General features: G+C 41.9%; 1 protein-coding gene across 3 annotated transcripts in view; it reads left to right on the top strand.

The window, feature by feature from the left end:
• ETFDH (electron transfer flavoprotein dehydrogenase) overlaps nucleotides 1-16,703 on the top strand; it is a 64,246-nt gene extending 47,543 nt beyond the window's left edge. For all 3 annotated transcript variants that reach the window (XM_078775863.1, XM_068112493.2, XM_078775864.1), the window contains exons 10-13: nucleotides 6,973-7,135; nucleotides 7,778-7,960; nucleotides 9,599-9,820; nucleotides 14,786-16,703. In XM_078775863.1, the coding sequence (XP_078631989.1) occupies nucleotides 6,973-7,135; nucleotides 7,778-7,960; nucleotides 9,599-9,820; nucleotides 14,786-14,949 (732 nt within the window). In that variant the 3' untranslated portion in view covers nucleotides 14,950-16,703. The remainder of the gene's footprint in view (nucleotides 1-6,972; nucleotides 7,136-7,777; nucleotides 7,961-9,598; nucleotides 9,821-14,785) is intronic.
• Nucleotides 16,704-23,340: the final 6,637 nt, after the last annotated feature.

The raw sequence follows: 23,340 nt of genomic DNA on the forward strand, positions 1-23,340 counted from the left end.
GGGTGAGGTGGAGAGAGGGCAGTGCAAAGAGAGTGAGGAAGAGAGTTTTTGATAAGGATAGCAACCCCACCACCAGGACGAGGCTCAGGTCTATCATACCGGAGGAGGGAGTAACCAGGAAGAGATATTAAGGAATCAGAGACATCTTGAAGGAGGAAAGTTTCTGTTAAACAGATCAAGTCTGGATTGTCAGAAGCAACCTGTATGGAGAGATCAGTCAGGTTTGAGCGAAGGCCCCGGATGTTTGAGGTCCATACCGTTAATGAAGAGAGAGGGGGAGCATCGGGTACACGACGGGGGAGGGGAGGGGTAGAGGAAGATGAAGGATGAGAGGGGGAGGTCGGGAGAGGAGTTGATAGTGTGTCAGAGATGACAGAAGAGTTACAAGAAAGGGAAAGATGAGGAGGACGAAAGGTTTGATGGTGAAGGGATTAGGCACAGTGAGGGGTTGTTTGAGGGGGGGGGGGGGCGGGCAGAGGAAAGTAGAAGGTTGGGGGAGGTGGAGGTATGAGATAGAAGGGAGACAAAGTGGGGAGGAGGCAGCTTTGAGGAGGAGGAGGGAGAATTGGAGAGGAAAGATATGGGGGGAGATTTGATTGGGAGGGGTTGGGGGGGAGTTTTGAAGGGGAGGAGTGAGGGGGGAGTTTAGGAGGGGAGCGGCAAGGGGGGGGATTTGGAGGGGTGGGGCAAGGGGGTAGTTTAGGAGGGTAAGGGCAAGGGGGGAGTTTAGGAGTGGAGGGGCAAGGGGGGAGTTTAGGAGTGTAGGGGCAAGGGGGGGGGGATTTGGAGGGGAGGGGCAAGAGGGGAGTTTAGAAAGTGGATGATTAATGAAAGACGAACATTGATAACAAATTGGGTTTATTGTGATTTTCAAGTTAGCAAGCCGATTAAGAACGATGGAGGAGGGATGGAATGAATGTGAATTTAGAACATGTAGTGAGGGAGACGTATAAGAGATTGAATTTATTTTTTTTGAAGTGGAATGAGTTGGAGAGGAAATTGAAAAAAGCCTTTTAAATCGGAAGAAAAACAGCGTGTTGTAATATACCACTGAATAAAACACTGAAGGGGAAAGTTTCAACATATTTAAATAATATTTAAACAGAACCGTGAACAATCTTATATTCACAAAATACCAACGGGGAGAGGACCCAGAGGGACAACCACGAGTCACGTGAATAGGGCAAAAAGTGGATGGCAAGGAGATAATGGGGGCGGGGCGAACAGCCCACCTGGACAGAAGTACACGATGAGACAACAGCACACGTGGAGAAAGGAAAATAAATGTTTTTGGTTTTTTTTGGGGGGGTGGGAGTTTAAAACGTTAGACAAAGAGTATTATGTTCGGGGTAGAAGGGAAAAAATCTAAGAGCCAAGCGAAACATGAAGTAGGGAACTTAAGTTAACAAACACCGATGGGGGTACAAGGCGGCACACGCGGAGCAAACAGAACACGATTAATTAATTACGAATTACAGGAAATTCAAACCAAAACTAAGTATAAACAAACAATAACGCATAGACGATAAAATAACGAGTTGAAATTTGACAAACACACGAATGAAAAAATAACTTCACTTTGGATGCCCGGAGAGAACCAAGCCTCAAGGTCGGAAGCTTCAACAACAGGGGGAGGTGGAGGTCGGAAGCTTCAACAACTAGGCTGCGCGGCACGAAATACTCGACTATTTTATACAGGTATGAAAGATTAACGCAGAGAATCTTCCGAGGGACACACTATAGGTACACACACGTAAGATAAATACAGTTTCGACAAAAATACAATTGTGAACAATTACTTAACTTCGAGCGTGCGTGAAGATCGTGGAACAGCTTCGAAAAACTGTGACCGCTCAGTACCAGATCGCGCGAGATCTCCAATCTTGTAGCAAAATCTCTAAACCACTGTACTTGGGTTGCCTTAATAGATAAGCTGTTAATTTTATGACTCCCTATCGCAGATGCGACCAGTCATACAGTGCCCTCCATAAGTATTGGAACAGTGAAGTGAAATTTGTTATTATTGATACATACTCAATAAATTTGGATTTGAGGTCAAAAGATGAATATGAGGTGAGAGTACAGGTCAGCTTTTATGTTTTGGTATTTCTGTGCATATATGTTTTAGTTACATCATCAACACGAGTAAGAATTGCTTTGCAATACATGTTCCCTACCGATGTAATATTTGCTAAGTTCAAAAAGGGCGTAACTCTGTGAAAACTTGACGAAATGCCCTCAAACTCGAACTTGTTCTGTAACTTATCATAATAAAGCCATGTACCAATTAACAGTTGAATATGTTAAAGGGTATGGGAAAATAGTCTGAAAAACCACAGGTGGAATGGACGGACAGACGGAGAACAAGCTCATGGAAAAAATTGAAACATGGCTCATTGTCAAGTACACCCCATGGGGAATAAGATATGTTAATGATGATGTCATAGGTGCCTCCATTATGATGTCATAATTGGACAAGTACAACGCTTGATCTGATCAGTATGATAAAAAAAAATTCCTCTGCAACTGTTAGTCCAATGTGCACGAAATTTTCAGAATATGAGTGGCTCCTCCTGTAGAATTCTTCTAATGATAATTATGACGTCATTGGTCACGTGGTACAGGCGCCATCTTGGATTTAAAAAAAAACCCCTTAAAAAACAGAAGAGTTGGCTTGCACCAAGTCCTTCTCAAGACTGCGCAGGGTAAGTATTCTATGAATACCATCTAGTTCCGTGGTTCTTAACCTGGGTTCGACCGAACCCCAGGGGTTCAGTGAGCCAGTCTCAGGGGTTCGGCGGAGGTCCTCCGAAACACATTGCAATATGTTTTTTTTGTTTGTTTTTTTTTGTATCAATTTTGAATCTATGTGTAATTACGCTTATTATTAATATTATTATTATTTTGCTATGTATGTTACGAACGAATGGAAATGTTATTTGTAGTCCCATCCCATTCATGGTTTCTCTGGTCTGGGTTTAAGATAAGTTGTTTCACACTGACTGTAGTAAGTTGAATCAATGAGCAACTTGTTAATTATTCTGTTTATGGTGCTTACTTACTTGCTTACTTACTTACTGGATTTTGGACTTTGCAGGTGTTCGGAAATTCCAGTGAATAGCCTCGATTAGCTTGCCGTGTGCCGTGCGTCATTGGTCGCGCCTTACTTTGGAGTTACTGATTAATTGAAAAGTAAGTTGGAAATGTTTGTGGATATGCAGGGTGGGTTCAGAGTTATATTAAAGTCAAAAGTGGATGGTGATTATATAATATGATTGAATTACTCAGAAAATTAAGTGGAGGTGATATAACTCCTTTGGTCGCAATTCAAAACTAACAATTCACAGTTTTCTATGTAATATTATAATGGGATTTGAGGTGACATAGAGTTGAGTAGATAATAAATCCCGTCATCGTAACTATAAGTTATGTTTTCTTCGTTAAAATTTCTCAGTTTTCAGAGGGGTACTGATTATATTTAAGCATGTTCCTTTTTAAATTTTTGTCATATCATTATTTGCCCGAACTCGATTAAGATCAGTTTGTTGCTTTTTTTTCTTTTTTTTGCAGTATGTAGAGCAAAAAAAATGAAGTGGTCGGAGGATTACGTGCGGTACGGGTTCACGTGTTTGACGGAACGAGACGGAAGTCAGCGTCCTCAATGCATGCTTTGCAATGTCAAGTTGAGCAACTCCAGCCTAGCACCAGCAAAACTATGGGAACACTTCAAAAAAACTGCACGGCGAGGGGCAGTACAAAGACGCAACGCTGGATGAATTCAAGTTGAAGAGAATCCGATTCGACTCAAGTGCTACCTTGCCCACTCTCGGCTTCGTTCCAATTGACAAACCGATCCTCACCGCGTCGTATGAAGTTGCGTACCTGATCGCAAAGCAGGGCAAACCGCACACCGTTGGCAAGACACTCATCAAACCGGCCGCGTTGAAGATGGCCAACATCATGCTGGGAAAAGCTGCTGAAAACAAGTTGTCTCTCGTTCCACTCTCAAATGACACCATCAGATGCAGAATCGACAACATGAGCGACGACATCCTCGCCCAGGTAGTTGCAGATTTAGTCGCTAGCCCGACGAAATTAAGCCTTCAACTCGACGAGACCACCGACGTTTCGAATTTGAGCCATCTCATCTTATTTGTGCGTTATGTCAAAGGAGACAAGATCAAGGAAGACTTTCTGTTCTGCAAGCCTCTCACAACAACGACCAAGGCAGCTGACGTGAAGAAGCTTGTGGACGACTTCTTCAGAAGCAACGGCCTCTCATGGAACATGGTGTCTGCAGTTTGCTCGGACGGAGCTCCAGCCATGCTGGGATGCAACCCCGGTTTTGGAGCGCTGGTGAAGGCCGATGCACCACACATCATCGTCACGCACTGCGTCCTGCACAGACACGCGCTGGCATAAAAAACCCTGCCTCCAAGACTGGCCAATGTTCTGAAAATCGTCGTTGAAACTGTGAATTACGTGTGAAGCCGTGCTCTGAATCATCGCATCTTCAAAGAGCTGTGCAATGAAATCGGCTCTGAATTCGAAGTCCTTCTCTACCACTCTAACGTTCAATGGTTATCACGAGGGAAGGTAGTGAGCCTAGTTTTTGCCTTGCGTGTACAATTAGCCCTGTTTTTGTGAGAACTCCAGCATTGCCATGCAACGCACTTCCAAGAGTCAGAGTTCATCCTCACCATGGCGTACTTGGCTGACATCTTCGACGCACTCAATCATCTCAATTGCCAGATGCAGGGCGGTGGAGTGAATGTCATCGAATCTGAAGAAAAGCTGAGCGCTTTCCGAAAGAAGTTACCATTGTGGAGGTGGCGATCAGAGAACGACAACTTCGCGAACTTTTCGCTACTGGACGAGTGCCTGAGCGGGATCGAAGATGAGTCTGAAGTTGGAGGCACTGCTGTGGTGCTGTACCGGGGGAGCTGAAGCAAGCGATTGCCACGCACTTGGATGAGCTAGGAAAGTCATTCGACGGCTCCTTCCCCGACCAAGAGCAATACCCAGCATGGGTGCAGCAACCGTTTACTTTCGACGTTGCAACGGCAGATGTCAACGACCAATACCTCGACGACCTCATCGAACTTCAGCAGAGCCGGACTCAACAACAACTCTTCCGCACAACAAGGCTCAACGTTTTGGTGCCGCCAAATGGAAGGGTATCCTCACATCGCTAAAATTGCCCTTGAGATCCTCACGCCGTTCGTTACAACGTATCTCTGCGAGCATGCGTTTTCGAAACTGGTGGACATTAAAACGAAGAAAAGGAGCAGGCTTGCATGCGAAAATGATTTGAAGGTGGCCCTTGCCAAAACAAAACCACGCATTTCCCAGATCGCCTCCCGAAAAGAACGCATTAAGATGCAATTCTTCTTAATTTTTTGGTTAAATTTGAGGGGTTCCGCGAGTGTTCGGTGGGTTTCTTTAGGGGTTTGGCGCCTTTAAAAAGGTTAAGAACCACTGATCTAGTTGTATCATGGAACTGAACGATTAGCACCACCTTTCTTAAAACACATAACTTAGTTTTGTGATACAAGAACAAAAACTCAGAATATGTAATTGAGGATAATCACTGCTTGTAATGCATGGGCCAGCAGGGAAAGCAAAATGACAAAGACAATAAATGTAATGAAATGTGGTGGAAGGATCAAAAGGCGGGAAAAAGAAAATAAATTGATTATTCAGGTCCGATAGAAGAATGCTGAGAGCATGAGGACATGAGGAATGGGTCGTAAAGAGCGCGTCAGGTGGAGAGATGGCAGTTATCAACCATGGTTACCTTCTAAGCCATGGTGACGAATGATGAGCCCTTGGTGCTGTGGAAGTGCCGTGGAGGCATCCGAAGCATTCAGCGCAGTGGGTTCAAGCGGAGTCCTGAAGCATTCAAGGCACACAAAACACTGCAGTGGCACACAAATACAGTTTCGCAAAAACAAGTGAAGGAGCACGGAAGGTACAATAGCATGCTGGTTGACAAAGTGGATCCAGGCAAGACAGCCATGAAGACATTTGCAGCATGAACTAAAATGGCACTCAGAAGAGCACATACCTTCATCAGCCTGAACAGTTTACATTTTGTAACACACTGATAGGCTGGATCTGCATCTGGACCTTAACCAAAATCGAATCGGCTTGTTCTTGTCATCTACCATGAAGTAGATGTTCAAACATCCAAACCCATCAAACATCCAAACATCCAAACCCAAACCCTACCAAACCCATCCACCAAGTTTCGACCGAATCCGTCCACAACGTTTTGTGCCATATATCGTCTTTTGTCCTATCTCTCAATGGTGAAGAATTACTTTAAAACATAAATAATTATCTAATTTGGACCCAGATCTTCACTAAAATCGAATACATTTGTCCTTGTCACATCTAATAAATGAATAGATTATAGACTACAAAATGAAATACCACCTGCTAGCCATCTAACACTTACACATCGAACACTCAATGATGTAATGTGTACATTCTATATTGAATTGCCATTAGAAAATTCTACCCAACCTAGGGTGATCTTGTTCCAAGCATGCAACACGTTATTGTGACACAACCATTTATTTGGGCGGTGTATAGGCAACTGCTGCATCGCTGTATCGATTGCTGCTGAAACTTAAAAATAACCTGAGGTGCAAACATGAAGCCAAAACATGCATACTGCTTTTGTGCATATATAATATGTCGTGGTTGTATAGCTCGGATAACTCGAATTGCATACAACATTTAGCGTACAACATAATATTACATACTGTACATACAACTTGCTTTCCCTCTATTTTATAGAGATTATCAACATCAATTAACTAACTATATGCATTAAAATGGTGATTTTCATAACTATTTTAATGACTTTTGAAGAGTCAAGTGTAGTGTAACCTTTGGAGAAGCTTCCCCCCCCCCCCGATTTCTACCTTATCCTCAACACCCACCTCCACTCTTCCTCACCTGCAGTCTCTTCCGAGATTCTCATTCCCTGGGGGGCTGCTTGTTGGCTGCAGCCCTGGCCTCATGAATGTTCCTAAGATAAAGGGCACGCACACCGCCATGAAGAGTGGAATAATTGCGGCAGACACCATCTACGCTAAGCTTGCGGTGGAAGAACCAAATGCTCAGGGTCAGGAACTGCACCTTTACATTTTCAAATTGTGTGGTTTTAATTGTGGGTCATTAACAAGTTGTGGACCATTACTGATGTGTTTTGATATTTCATGGTGGTCTGCTTGATTCCACAAAATGTGTTTTGAATGCCAATCTGGTCTTACAGGGTGGTGCAGATGTGGTGCACTTTAGCTGGCTGGGTTTTGATTCGAGGCTCGACTATAAACTGTCAGATTGGTGCTTCACAAGCATGGCTTTGCATCAAAAAGGGTGCCGTTCTTTTTGATGGACGATAAGTCAGGTGTCACATCGGATACCATTAGTTGGTGGGTATTAAACATGCCCACGGTGTATTTTGAGAGGGGTAGGTGAGTTTTCGCAGACATTCTGGGCAAAGTCAGACCCAAATCAGCTCCAGTCGAACATATAGTCCAGCCAGTTGGTTTGGAAAATGCTTCAGCCAAAGACTTTCCCTGGCCAACCACACAAGAAGGGGTGACTAATTGGGGCCGCTAAAGTCGTGGTAGTAGTGGTGGTAGTAGTAGTAGTTGTTTGTAGTCGTAGTAGTCTATACTATTTATATGCAAAGTCAAAATGTAAATCTGACGGTGTTTGGATAATTCTCTGATACCAGGATGTGATTTTGATGCATAAGCAGGAGTGCATGTGGAAGAATATGACGAGGCTCTGAAGTCTTCCTGGGTTTGGAAAGAGTTGTACGCTGTGCGCAACATCCGGCCATCATTTCACTCGCCTCTTGGCCTTTATGGAGGCATAATGTACACAGGAGTTTTCTACTGGATCCTGCGTGGCAAGGAACCCTGGACACTTCGTCACAAGGGTGAGATCTCCGCAGGGCATTACCAACAGGGGAAGTGTGCCATTTTTTATTTATTTATAAAGATCACATTAACACCAGTCCTATATTTTTGTAACAGTTTTTTACACAAGTTATAACACCAGTCATATGTATTTTCTCAATATCTCATTAATGTAAGTCCTAGACACCACTATCTCTGCCTTCATAGTTGTATCAGCAGGATTAAATGGTCAATATGACACTTGTGGGAGGTGGGAGAGTGAGGGATCATCCCACCCTAAAGTCAAAGGGTGCCATGAATGGAAGAGTGCTGGTAAAATAATAGAAAGAAGGGAGCGGAGGGAAGGAAGTGAAGGGAGGGAAGGAAGAGGGAGAGCCTGAACAGGAAGGGGAGATGAGAGAAGTCCATTCAGGGCCACATGTTGACTACGACCAGAGAGGAAGTCCGCAAGCCATGCATGGAGATTTCCATGGATACCATAGGAGGAGAGTTTGGTGAGCAGAGCGGGGTGCCAGACCGTATCGAAGGCACGTGATATGTCAAGGGAGACGGCTCTAATTTCCTGTTCGGCATTGAGGACCTCCATCCATTGTTGAGACAGCAGACGCAACATGTCCAGAGCAGAATGACCTGGTCTGAATCCAAATTGATGATCCGAGATCAAGCCATTGGAGAAGAGGAAGGATTTGATGTCAGAAACGATGATGGATTCCATGACCTTGCTGATTATTGGGAGCAGGCTGATTGATCTGTAGTTGCAAGGATCTGTTTTTGCACATTTTTTGGTGTAAAGCGGTAATGTTGGCTGATTTCCAAGCAGATGGCAGATGACCTTGAGCAAAAGAGAGGGTGAAGAGAACAGAGAGGGGGTGAGATAGTGTGGCAGAGCAGGATTTTAGGACCTGTGGGCTGATGCCGTCTGGTCCAGTTGCAGAATCATAGTCGAGGATTGACAGAAACTTCTCCACCTTGTCAGGAGAAAAGGACACAGAATCCAGGATCAGCTGGGTATGACTGGGTAAGGTGGGTACAGAATATACTTGACTAATATACTTGACTAATATATAAATAGATTGCAGCTAGCACTTTGAACCCTACTCCCCTATCCAAAATGGATCATGTCAAATGTCAAAAAGCTCATATAAAATGGAAATTACACTGTAACTGCTCGTTCAGTCCACATAATCAATGTTAGTTTTTATGATATTTATGGTTTAAGTGTTTTTCTTTGTTTTGGTTTTTGAAAATCTGACGTGTTTCTTTCATAGGCTTGCCAATAAATGTTATTTGAAAAAGAAACCTCATTCAATATATATTGCTAATGATGGATCTCGATGATAAAGCATGTGCTTTAATTAGGAATGAATAGAGAATTCCTAAACTTTCATGTGCAATTTATCAAAAAAGTTTCACATTATTCATTTGATCGATAAATGAGAGGAGTTGGCCTTTAATCTATGTCCCGTCATTTGATTATTTTTTTCTTAAATAATTTTGGAATATGTTAATAGAAATTCCGCTTTTCATGTAATTTTACCAACAACAATGTTTTTATAATCAGACCAGTTATTGTTTTTTTATGAATGTTGATGGACCATTTGCACATGTCGTTGAGAAACTTAGTCAGGTGAACATGGACGTGGATTTTTGTCTTGCAGGACCCGACCACTCGTGGTTGCGCCAAGCCAAGGATTGCACACCCATAGAGTACCCACGGCCAGACGGACAGCTGAGTTTCGACCTGCTTTCGTCGGTTGCGCTCAGCGGCACAAACCACGAGCATGACCAACCGCCACATCTCACACTTCAAGACGACGCCTCTCCCGTGCAAAATAACCTTGCTCTATATGATGGCCCTGAGCAAAGGTTCTGCCCAGCAGGTTTGTGGCTACAGAAGCTCTAAACTATGCATTTGCACTGTTTTAGGAGCTGGAGTACGATTTTGCATGGAAGCTCCAGGGAAGGAAATAAGGTCATTCGGTTCATCGAGCCTTTACTGCAACCCACTCCAGTATTGGTGTATATTTAATTAAAATTGTAGATATAAAATATGAAAAATATGAATATTGAGGGACTGCATGTGAACGCATGTGAATGACTGATTGGCTCTCGCACCTACCATTTCATCTAAGCTAAGTTCTCCGGCCCAGTTACGTTGTGTTTTACTATTTTATTTTTAATCCTGTCTTGCTGTTATTATTTTTCATCAATTATTCTGATTCTGTAGCAGCACTGATTATTATAGCTGATTATTCTGATTCTGTAGCCACAAACCTTTCATCATGTGATTGATGCTGTGAAGAGGAACAGGTTGAGATGGTTTGGTCATGTGTTGAGGAAGGATGAAAGTGAGGTTGAGAAGAGTGATGGAAATGAATGTAGAAGGAAGTAGAGGACGGGGAAGACCGAGAAAGACTTGGCTAAAGATGGTGGAAGAAGAAATGCGGGCAAGGGGGTTAACAAGGAGAGATGCAGAAAATAGGGCAAAATGGAGAAGATTGTCATGGGGACCGCAAGGCTAACCCCCGCTCTAGCAGGGAAAATGGCCTTAAAATGCATGTTGTTGTTGTTGTTGTATCAATTATTCTGTCTCAAACCATATCCTGCTGTGTTTACTCATTTAATTTGTGCCCCAAGTTAAGTGGGGTCTACTGTACTAGTGATAGTCTAGTGTGCTTCCCTTGCATATTTTTGCCTCGTTTTCGCTGCTTTTATCCCAGGTCTTGTTACTTCTGATCCCTCAGCTCATTCTATTTTCCCTCCTCCCTGAAAAATACAAACAACACATCTCTCCTTGTTAACAAAGGAAAAAACCTTTTTTTTTTTAAACCAAAACAAACATCATCGGAAAAAAAAAATCCAAACTCTTTGTGCTCTGTTACTCATTTTCCAATCCCTTTTCAATATCCCCAAACTGAATCTTCACGAAATAAAACGTTTCTCTTCCTTAAAAGCACTTTATAGCATTTTTTAAAAACCTGCTCCCAAAATGTGTTTTAAAATGCCTTACTCTGCTTTTTACTCCATCAGGAACAACTCATTCATTCTTCTTCATCAAAATCTCTTCCTTTTTCTCTCTGACAACCCTTATTTCCCAAAACCTCCTCATTCCTAAATGTTTCGTTCATCCAGCCTCCTCTTTCACTTACAGCCAAATTTTCCTCCATGCCTTCACCAAAAAACATTCTCCCCACCACCACACCCATTAAGTCTGTCACAGGTTTCACAGGTTATCCAGTGTGGGGATCCTGAGGGAGAAATTTTGCAGCGGTTGTGTGCACACGACAATAATTTCCCCTTCACGCCCATTTATGTTGTGTAACCCTTCCATGTCAGTCCCATCCCCCGAGGGGCTCCCCCATTGTCTTGCCCCTCTCTACTTACCCCCGCTCTTCCCCCTTTCCCTCACAGCTTTGAGCCTTCCCACATCCCCTCGCCCCACACCTTCCTTGCTCCTTTCCTCGTCTCTACGTCATATCAGCAGCTCCTTCCCCCTGTCCCTAACTGTGTGGACCTCAAACATCCGAGATTTCTGCTCCAACCTGACATCTCTCCATCAAAGCAGCTGCCAATAAACCTGACATCATCTCTTTAGCAGAATCCTTCCTCCCACAGGACATCCCTGACTCCTTAGTGTTTCTCCCTAGCTATTGTCTCCTCCGATTTTATTGTCCTGAACCCGTCCTGGTGGTGGAGTTGCAATGTACATCAACAACTCCATTTTTTTGCTCTCGTACTGCTATTACACCTCCCAAACTGCAGGAGTACCTCTGGCTGTGACATCCCTTCCGCTCCAACCTCATGTTTCTCTATGTGTTGTTGTGCTGTCCTCCCAACTGTGACGACTCTGTCGACATCTCTTTCTCAGACGACATGGACCAATTTTTAACCACTCATCCCAACTCTCTCTCTTCCTGATATGTAGTGATTTCAATTGTCACCATGCAAATTGGCTGGGTGTTGGTACCTCTCTCACTACCCAGGGCACTTCTGCAAAAGACTTCTGTGACTCTCCATGGGGCTGACAATCTGTAAACTTTCCAACCTGGATTTCTCCCAATGATAAATCTTCCCTTCTGGATTTGGTGATGACCAACTTGCCCACCAATGTATCTTGCTCTTCCTCTGCCTTAATTAGCTCATTTGGTCATTTGCTTGTGAAGGTCAACATCTCTTTGGCCATTCTCAGAGAACAGCCTATGTGCGGGCAAGTCTGGCAGTTCACTCAGGCAAACTGGCAAGGACTGCAAGCAGCCATCATACTTCATGACTGGTCTCCTATATCTACCGCCCCTGATATTAATTCAGCCTGGGAATTCTTCCACAGAAACCTGCTCTCTCTTATGCACAGATTAGTCCCATCTCGTCTTCAGTTATCTTACCCATCCTCGTGCCCTGGTGCTCTGAATCCTGTTGTGAAGGCAGTTGCCTTAAAACAACTTGCATTTTCCTCTTAGAAGGCAAATCCAACCGAAGGCAACCTCGGATCATTCCACAAACTACTCTTCTTCCACTTAACTATCTGCTCCCCAAAAAGACCGTACTGCAAACCCTCCCATATACTTTCTCAAAGAAGTTCCAACAACACTCTCAAAGAAGTTCAGTCACTCAAATTATTGGGTCTCGCTCTCAGCCTTGATCTCTCTTGGGCAAGCCACATTTCAAAGTTGGCTTCCAAAGCTAGAAGCCAACTTGGGCATCCTCAGTCGTGCAAAGTCCTTCCTTGGCATACCTGAGCTCCTATCCACCTACAAGGCTTTCATCCACAGCTTGATGGAGTACTGCTCTCCCCACTAGGCTGGCTCCCATGCCTCATACCTTGCTGACTTGATGCTGTGGAAACCAAGGCTTTCAAGATCATTGGAATCTCTTGCGATGAAGTTGAGTCTATGGGCCTATCACTTTGCCATCACCAACAGGTTGGTGGTCTCTCTGTCTTCTTCCGCTTCCCTTCTGGTCTTGCATCCTCTGCCCTCTCTGTGATTTGTGCCCCCCACCCCCTCTCAGACATGTGCAGGATGCATGTGGTCTACCAGCAACCCCCTCCTAGTTAAACTCCCAAAAATCCAGAACCACTGCTCACCTCCACTCATTTGTTCCTCTTTTTCACCTCCTGTGGAACCAACTTCTACACTTCCACTTCCACCTCACTCTTCCCTGTATGTCTTCCAGATAGCTGTTCATCACCATCTCAAATCATCCCCCATCCAAAACCATGATCTTTTCTACACCCAAACCACCCTCACCGCTCCCAAAATTTTGCTTTTGTATCCATATTGTCCACCCCTTTACCCCTCATCGTTACCTGCACACTTGTTTGTCTAATTTCCCCCCTTCTTTTGTTTTTCCTTTTGTTATGTTGCGTCCTAATCTGTTTTGTATTCTAGCTCTTCCGCGAGCCTTGACTACGTGTAAAAAAAAAATTAAATTTATTTACCAACAAAGATGTAGAAAATCCATCTGCTGAGAAAGGGTGGACATTGATGGGTGGGTCGGGAGGGTTGGGTTCCCCACTTGATCAATGGTGTTTATTTGCAGAGTTTATGACTCTCAGAACCACTTGCACTTTGCTTTGTGTCATGATTCTCCCACATTCCTTTTACGTTGATAGTCGGAGAGGTTTTTCTTGTTTTATTTTGGTACGTTCTGGCCACTATTTTCCAAGTGAGACTTTCATTGTTGACATGGGTTTGTCTTTATAATAATCGTTAGTTCATTTTCATGGCCCTCTGTAATGTTTATGGCAATTTCTGTGCAACTAACTGCTGGTTCATTCGGTCATTTTGGAGGGCATTATGAGCCAACAATTAAGTATGGTCTCAAATCACCCCTAATGGTCAATTTGCTCATCTATATAATATACTGGGGTGGGAGAGGTGGAGGTACCCGGCACTGACCCGCCGGGTGAGCTTTTCCAGGCTGGGGTTGCGGGACATGATGGACATTGAAAAGCTATGTAGTTATTGGTCTAACGGTGGTTACCTTTTTCCTGCGGGCCGGTGGCAGCACTGCCTGACCCAACATCTGAATATACACTCTGCAGTGGCCTTTTGTTACGGTCAACGTGCTGTAGCTTAAAGCCTTGCCCAGAATCTGAAGTACCTACACCAAATATTTGGGGCCTCTCGGTGCTACGGTTCAGCCATTAAAGAGTAACAAACTAACGCACAAACACTTGAAATTATTTATAAGATTAGCCGGATTTCTCTGTCCCTCTGTCATGCTCCTTTTTCTGGGACGTCATTATGGCATTAGATCTCATGCTAAGCTAGGCCTCTACAGATGTGCACGTCATGTTCTCGCTGAAGGCAGTTGAACACCATAATCCACATATCTGACGTCAGTAGGCGATGGACTGAATGCCAGGTGCTAGGCATCGGGATGATTAATTTAGTAAGATGGCGGTGTAGTAGGACGACGGTGTTATGTCTGGGACCTCATTATGGTGTTATGTCTAGAGGTAGGCTAGGCCTTTATGGCAGTGTAATGTTCATGAATCAATGAGAATTTAATTTTGTAACTTGGAAAAAAAAACCGATGTCTGATTCCTAAGAACATAAAACAAATTAATAGTATTGTTTTTTTGGCAAGTAAGTGTGTATTACTAAAATTGGGTACTGTTTCGGAAACACATTTACAAAAATGACTTTTTCCCATCTGCTTCCGAGTTTTGATGAAACCAATCCTTTTCCTAAGGAAAACAAACTATTCTGAAGTTTTCAAAAATAAATTCCCACAACTGGTGTCTCACAACTGCCGTGTGTTGACGTATCAAGTGCAGCACTTTTTCTCTGTCCAATACGATTACGAGTTAATTTTGTCTTGTTCATTTGCCTCCTTACTAGGCGTATACGAGTTTGTCCCACTGGAATCTGGGAAGGAAATGCGGCTACAGATAAATGCCCAAAATTGCGTGCACTGCAAGACATGCGACATCAAAGACCCCAGTCAAAACATTAACTGGGTTGTGCCGGAGAGTGGTGGTGGACCTGCATACAACGGCATGTGAACACCTGGAGAAAGAAAGGAAGTTGAGAAATACGTCCTTGAGCATTACAGGGAGGAATCAAACTTCGGTCAAGAAAACATTTGGTGACCTGTGGCCTCAACGTCGTTTTTTATTTTGTTGTTGTTGTTGAAGGTTTTTTTTTCACGATTCATCTTGTTTTATTTCCAAAGGAAAACAACAGGAAGTGAGATAATTGTAAGGAAGGGGCACAGTGACAAAACTTGCGGAGAGACGCACCTTTGCAGGAAAAGGTAAAATGACTGCACCTAAATGGTCAATCTCTGAGTGAAAGCCTAATGACGAGCAGGTTGTGTTAGTTGTGATAATGTACAACTTGCAACATCGTTATGGTTTATGAAAGTTAAACTTGAGATATAACAGGTGTTTTAGTGTCTGCTCAGAGAAATCCTATTTCCTGGAAGCTCAGAGCAAGTACCTTGAGCTGCCTTGCAAACTTCCACCCACACTTTTAACTCGGTAAAGATTATCATGAGCGTACCAATTACAAACTGATCTCACCAGAGCATACGGTCATGTGTGCTCCTGGCAGGCCCTGGATATTTGTTATTGCCAGATATCTATTGCACGTTTGCTTTGATGCCAATCTTGCAGCACAAAATAGTTTCATTGTTGATAGGTTGGAAAAAAACTCCAGTCTGCCATAAAGCTTGCCATTGGTAAAATTGATTACTAGTTACCTGGAGATTACTAGTTACCTGCTTCCATTTATGACGCAAAGCCGGTCAAGGCGACAAAGTGTCATCGTTTCACCTCTTGTCTTTAGTATGCATAATAATTTCAGTTTACTGCGTACTCGATGGATGAAATTAAGAGGACATTGATTGAGGTATGTTAACCGCCGTGGGAAACAAGGAGACGCTGACGTTTTGAGCGTTAACCCGACTGGTCAATGGCTTAAATATCAGCTTCTCCTTCGTTCCCACGGAGGTTAGCATACCACCATCGACGTCCTGTTGATTCCATCCATTGTTCTATCTGTCTGCCAACACATATAGACACATCTTCACCAGCAAGACTAGTTCTTCCTTCTAAATACTCAATTTGATTTTTATATTCATCTCGGTAATTGATCAAAATATTCATCTTTACTTGTACGACTGCCGTCGTAATGACAAAGGCATCGGGCCTAACATTTTTTTGCAGTGATCAGGCTTTTCATGAGTATCTGTATTGCCAGATTTCATAATGCAGGTATACCACAAAAAAAACTCTCAACTGTCAATATAACATTTTCTTTATTATTATCTTTCAAAGTGGGCATGCACATATAATGTATGCGCAAATGGTCAATGTTTAACCCCTTCTCTTCCATCGGCCCCATATGTGCTCTTCCTCTGTCTTAGTCTTCCTCCTTTTCCAACTTTTTTCCTCTTTCTTCCCTGTCCTCTCAAGCTTCCATGCCTATCATTCCCACCTATATCTCTTTTTTTCCTTCCATTTTAAGAAGTAATTTTTCTCATTTTAATTTCTCTACACTCTATACTCAAGTGTATTTCTGTAGTATGTCGATTTCCCTTAAGTAATGATGTTATGTGCATCTGTTTTTTGTTTACAGTGCATCTGTGTGTCTACCTGTCTGCTTTAGCTAACACTCGAACATCTTCCGTGAGTAATTTGAATGTATATGAATGACTGATAACTTCATAGGAAGTTATGATCTATGGAGCATAGCTCAGGGTTTAAGCTGTCTTTCACCAAATCGGAAAATACTAATAAAAGTTAAATTTTGTGAATATTTTTCATTTGTAATTTGCCCCAAAAGCTAATTCGGAAGCATGTTAATATTAAATAAGCACACACCCAGACCATTTTCAGGACGTCCGGACGTGCAACATGTTAGTAGGTATGTAATTTCTCCGCATAAAATTTAAAATTCATACATGTAGCTGATTTATCCTTTTAATAATTTTTTTCTATATTTATTTTTAATTATTTTTAATAATTTTTCTTTCCACAAAAAATGTGAAGCTTTGTATGAGAGGGTCAGCAGGTAACGTCTGTCATAAGATGGTTGGTGCAAGCTAAATGTAGTACAATTGGATCTGCATCATGTGTGGTGAAAATGGACAGCAAACGTGTTCCTGTGGATGGTGTTCCGATACCGAATTAAGTTGTCTTGAGTAAAGACATTTTGAAAACCATTAATGTTCGGGGATGGATATTTTTCAACTTTTGTACGGTCGTTCAAACATATTCTTATTTATAAAATACTATTTAATTTGCTTAAAAAAATAAACATGGATTTCATGCTTGTTTTATTTGATGAATTTGTATTTGGCTGAACAGCTTCAAACCAAATTGCTAACAGAGTTTCCTGTTAGACATAACTATTACCTGTGTGGTGATAAACTTTTAGTCATCACATTCTCTGCCATTTTTATAGCTTAATTGTTGATATCTCACAAGAACTTCACCCCCACTTTAAATGTGAAAGTGTACTAAATGTGAACCTGATTACCAAACATTAGACTTTGTGTTGACAATACACTGAAATCACTCATTAATTCACTGTCAGTTTTTGACTTTTGGCAAGACTTATCAAGTCGCATCAAATGCTTTCTTTGTAATTCCTGATGCAGTCGTTTTGTAATGTTTATGGAATATAATTGTAAGCAGTTAAAGTTTGACATTCATATTAGACTGCCTCCTTTTCAATATCGCTCACTGTGAGGCAAGAATATTGGGCACACCTGTGAAATCCCATGCTCTGTATCACATCTGTGAACTGCAATGAAAATGCATCGACATGAAATACAAGTACGTAGTTAGTACGCCGGATATTGTTCAGAAACTGATTTTCATTTTGAATACCTGCGATCCTCAAGACGACCTTTTCTTCCCAGGTTCCCGATGTGCCATTTTCTCCTTTTTTATTTATTTTTTGAAGGGGTGGAAATAAAGTTTATGATTATGCTTCTTGATTGATGTCAAGCTGAACTGAGAGGACTTTGATCATGTTTTAATAGACATTCACATTCTGTTCTTCAATAGTTCTTGTGAGCATTTTATGAGTTTTGATTGTGATATCATGTGACATATCATATCATAGGTACCACATCATACCATACCATATCATATCCATACCATATCATACTACATATCATAGGTGCTTTACAGTTTAGTGACTGGCATTTATTTTAGTTCATCTTTAATCACTGCAAAGACAGTATTATGACTTGAAATGCATTACCAAAAAGGGGTTTCTTACGTCCACATGTTTAATACGGTATCGATCAATAACTAAGATAATTTATTTGCTCAGCCACCCAAGGTGGTTGCGCATGCGACACTTGGGCGTCTGCCGTGGTTTTATAATGCTGTGACACCAGTTTGAATCCCATATGACTTCGATTTGTCCATTGTCCAGCTGTTCTTACATTTTATGTAATTAATACATTTAAAAAAAACTAGAACGGCACTCAGTGGGGTGCATACCTCTGCCGGGCTGAACAGTTTCTGTTTTCTATCCCACTGATAGATCAGATCTGGATCCCGACCTGAACCCAAATATAATCCACCAAGTTTTAGCATAACCCGTCCACACCTTTTTGAAACATCATGCTCTCATGTATATTGTTCTTGGCCCTATCTCTCAATGGTGACGAATCACTTAAATTCTTTTTTAATCCCCATATCCAGAGCTTCACCCCCAAATCGAATCAATTTGTCCTTGTTGCATACCCAACCTGTTCATGTAGTTTTGTCCGAATCCATCCATAACCTCTTGCGATATCGTGCAACATATCATTTTTGGCCCAAACACTCAATGGTGAAGAATCACTTTAAAAATCCTCGGTTCTGGATCTCGATCTTCACTGAAATTGAATAAAGTCGTCCTTGTCACACACCCAACGTCTCCACCCAATTTCGTCTGAATCTGTCCATAGCTTTATGAGCTATCCTGCTTACAGACAGATAAGCAAACAGACAGGGGTGCAAACATGACCTCCAACCACCTAAGATGGCCTAGGTAAAAACTTGTATAAGCTTTAAAAAACATTTCTGAAAAGAATGCAGTCGTGGAAAACTTGACTCATCAGTTACTTTATCAAAGTTACTCTGGCAAGCTCAGGCTTGCTTTTTGCAAAATGCAAAACCCACTAAATTACAAAAAACAAACAAAAAACAATTACCAAAAGTTACATTAAACCGCCAAAAGGTGCTCCAAACGAGGTCGTGTCCAGGGTGTTGTCTTGACTAATATTTGCCATTATGAAGCAATCGCCGATGTGTTAGTCTTTCCTGTGAAGCCATTATGCAATTTTCCTGTACCCATTTTCATTACATTTGGCATCATAGTGTTGAAAAGCCCTCTACCATAATTTTGCAATAGGCTGTCAGGATAGCATAGTGTGTGCAATGGCCTTTGAGCTGCCTTTCTTGGGTTTGAATCTAAACCGAGCTACAATTTTGACTATAAAACGTCTTGTGATATATAAAGCTCTTTCTAGCTACTGACGACTCACTGATATAAATGTTTAGTCCCTTCTAGGTAGCAGAGAAAACTAAAATTTTGCATACTGCTGTAACTCAAAACCAATATCCCAGGAAAATCACAAAACCGTTGGAAATTTTCTGTAAACGAAAATATCCACAGATAATAGTGGGCCGGTGCAGCCTCAGTCTGCTCACTGCAGGTCACTTGACCCAAGACACTGGAATTTGTTGCTTGACAACATTAACACGCATCTTCTGAGTCTTATTTCATAACTTTTGTTGTGGTATTTACATTTAAAAAATCAGTATAGCTGTTAGCTCTTTTATAAAAAGTTCATTTTAATCACTATTTTCTTTTTTTGGATGCATAGTCGGAGCTCATGGAAGAGCTAGTACGAGTACACTGAACAGATCAGGAAGCATCAGAACAAAAGGAACAGCAGAGAAAGGAGCAAACAGCAACAGCAGAGCCGAAGGCCAAGACAGAGGGAGGTCGACAAACAATGGGTGTGGGGAGGAATGGGGGCAGGAGAGGATGCATGGGGTGGACAAAATGGATACAGGAGGATACTCTCAGGAGGGAAAACTAGATATTTGGATGGAGGAGGGATTAGGTGAGGGTTAATGAGGATAGAAATGATCATGGTTTTGGATTGGGGATGATCTGAGATGGTGGTGTCTTGAAGACCTGGAAGTAAGAGATTGAAGAGGATGTGGAAGTTTTTTCCACAGGCGAGAAAAAAAAGAAGAGCAAACAAGTACAGACACATTCAAAGTACACCGCCCCCATGCCAAATAATTAAATATCCTCCAGCACGGCATTGCCGTGGCGCCTCTGGCGCCCGGCAATACCGCCGTGCAGCTCATAGAGACTGTATTTGGAGGGAGAGGTGCGCAATAATTGATTGATTAATTGCATAATTAAAATAAAGAAAAGATTATCATAAAATATTTTCTTAATCAATTGGCTAATAGCATAACTGAACCACTAGTGCTTCATCCGAAGATGTATCTTTTAGAAATGTAATTAAATAAGGCATTAATTAAAAAATTAATTGATTAATCAAGAAATAATGAATAGATTCAGTGATTAATCAATAAATCAAAAATATCCTTTTTTTGCCACATCACTTGGTCACTGTCATGTCCAAATATTAGCTTCCTAGCTCAAAAGGTGCCTGTGATATTGCCCAGATGAGAAAATAAATAAATAATTAATAATGAAAATAAATAAATAATAATCATAAACAAATGAAATAATCCATCAATTCGCTGATATAACACATTAACCACCACCATTTCATCAGAATCTGCAACTTAAAAAAAAAAAAAGTCATTAATCGAATAATTAATTGATTAATCACTAAATAAAAAATAGCCTTTGCAGCCAAATCACTTAGTCATTGGCATGTCCAAATATCAGCTTCCTAACTCAAAAGGTGCCTGAGATAATGGACAGAAGATAAAGGAAATGTATAAGTGCTTAATTAATCCCTAATAATTAAATAACATCAATTAATTGATTCATCAAAAAACAAGTAAGTACAGATACATTCAAAGTACACCGCCCCCATGCCAAATAATTAAATAACCTCCAGCGCGGCATTGCCGGGGCGCCTCAGGCGCCCGGCAATACCGCCGTGCAGCTCATAGAGACGGTATTTGGAGGGAGAGGTGCGCAATAATTGATTGATTAATTGCATAATTAAAATCAAGAAAAGATTATCATAAAATATTTTCTTAATCAATTGGCTAATAGCATAACTAAACCACTAGTGCTTCATCCGAAGATGTATATTTTAGAAATTTAATTAAATAAGGCATTAATAAAAAATAATAATAATTAATTGATTAATCAATAAAGAATGAATCGATTAAGTGATCAATAAATCAAAAATATCCTTTGCAGCCACATCACTTGGTCACTGTCATGTCCAAATATTAGCTTCCTAGCTCAAAAGGTGCCAGTGATATTGCCCAGATGAGAAAGAAAATAAATAAATAATTAATAATGAAAATAAATAAATAATAATCATAAACAAATGAAATAATTAATCAATTCGCTAATATAACAGATTAACCACCACCATTTCATCAGAATCTGTAACAAAAAAAAAAAATGTAGTCATTAATCGAATAATCAAATAATTAATTGATTAATCAATAAATAAAAAATATCGTTTGCAGCCAAATCACTTAGTCATTGGCTTGTTCAAATATCAGCTTCCTAACTCAAAAGGTGCCTGAGATAATGGGCAGAAGAGAAAGGAAATGTATAAGTACAATACTTAATTAATCGCTAATAATTAAATAACTCAATTAATTGATTAATCAAAAAACAAAAAATACCGTTTTTGACAAAGTACTTGCTCACGATTGTGCCGAAATTTCAGCTTCCTAGCTCAAAGGATGGTTGAGATATCGCCCAGGCAAACAAGAAAGAAAACAAACAAACAAGAAAGAAAGAAAACAAACAAACAGAGTGAAAACTGAGTACTCCCTTTCAGCGTGCGTCATTGCCGAGCCCCCTTTGGTGCCCGGCAATGACGATTTGCAATGCCTGGAGATGGCATAGGAAAGGAGCGGTGTACAATGAGTGGAGGTGAGCAGTGATCCTGGATTTGGGTAGTTTTGCAAGAAGCTTGGTTGGTGGTGGACAATATGTGCCCTGCAGAAACATGGTAGGGGGGGAACAAAGCATGGAAAGAACAGAGTACAAGATCAGAAAGGAGACTGTAGAAGACAGAGAGACAACTCACCTGTCTGTGGTGGTGAAGTGATAAGCCCATAGACTCAGTTTCATTGCGAGAGGCTTCAATAATCTTTAAGGCCTTGGTTTCTCAATTTGCCGACCTCGGAAGGATGACGGGCTGAGTCAACCCCCTGGCGTTAATTCAACGATCGACCGGGATTCAAACTCAGGATCCCAAGTCAGCACCCAAGCCAGCACACCAGGCTTAGCACCTTAATTAAATTGCTGTCACCAGTCGATCAGGCCTTGCCAGCTGGTTCGTGAAAGACATAGGCCACAAACATTGGCTAGGAGGTCTCACAAAAAGGTAGGAAGCATTGGAGCCATTGTAAAGGTAAGATAAGGTGTCAACCAAAGTTGGAGGTGACCGAAAGCTCCTCTTTGACGATACTCCACCATGTAGGTAGAGGTGCACCAATACTATCCCAGATCAACTTATTGATCTCTTACCCCCAAAAAGCTGGTACTCGTTTTACTGACCTCAACATATTGTTACGGACCGCGGATAAGATGTTGTGTTTGCCGAGCGGATGGCACCGCGGCCGTACAGTTACCCCAACTAACCCGATTCCTGAACGTTGGCCAGATCGCGCCACAGATATTCAATAGAGAAAAGACTAAGGCGACACGGATGTGAAGAAGAAGAAGACAAAAAGGTTGGAAATACGAATATAATTTATTTGCTATTTACAGGCTCAAAAAAACCAAGGAGAAGGAAAGATAAGAAAATAATATACAGAGAATTTTAGAGACACACTGCAACGCTAGCTTATACGAGCTTAACTAACTACCCAGGGACAAAACAAACAGAACAAACTCACGTACACCAAAAGGATGGAAAGGGAGGAGGTGGATGGCTGGAGGGAGAGGAAATTCCAAGGGGTCCTGCAGCACGATCGGCGCGTTTAGCAGCCGCCGTTCCTTCGCGGCCCTGCTCAAAACCGCCGTCCAGGCCCCAAGCGGCTGTTTAGTGTTGTTGCTGCTGTGGCCGCCGCCGCTGCTGCTGCTGTGGCCGCCGCCGCTGCTGCTGCTGTGGACGTCGCGTGCTTTGCCAGGACTACAACAGGCTTTGTGCTTCCCTGGATGATGATCTTAATGTTCTCTATGTTCTTTTGCTCACATGCCAGCCTCGGACTCTGCTCGGAAAGGCACCAGCTCAGGAACAAACATCGGCCCACTTG

This window comes from Myxine glutinosa, chromosome 4, assembly GCF_964187855.1.
Source record: "Myxine glutinosa chromosome 4, kmMyxGlut1.1, whole genome shotgun sequence".
NCBI classification, from domain to species: Eukaryota; Metazoa; Chordata; class Myxini; order Myxiniformes; family Myxinidae; genus Myxine; species Myxine glutinosa.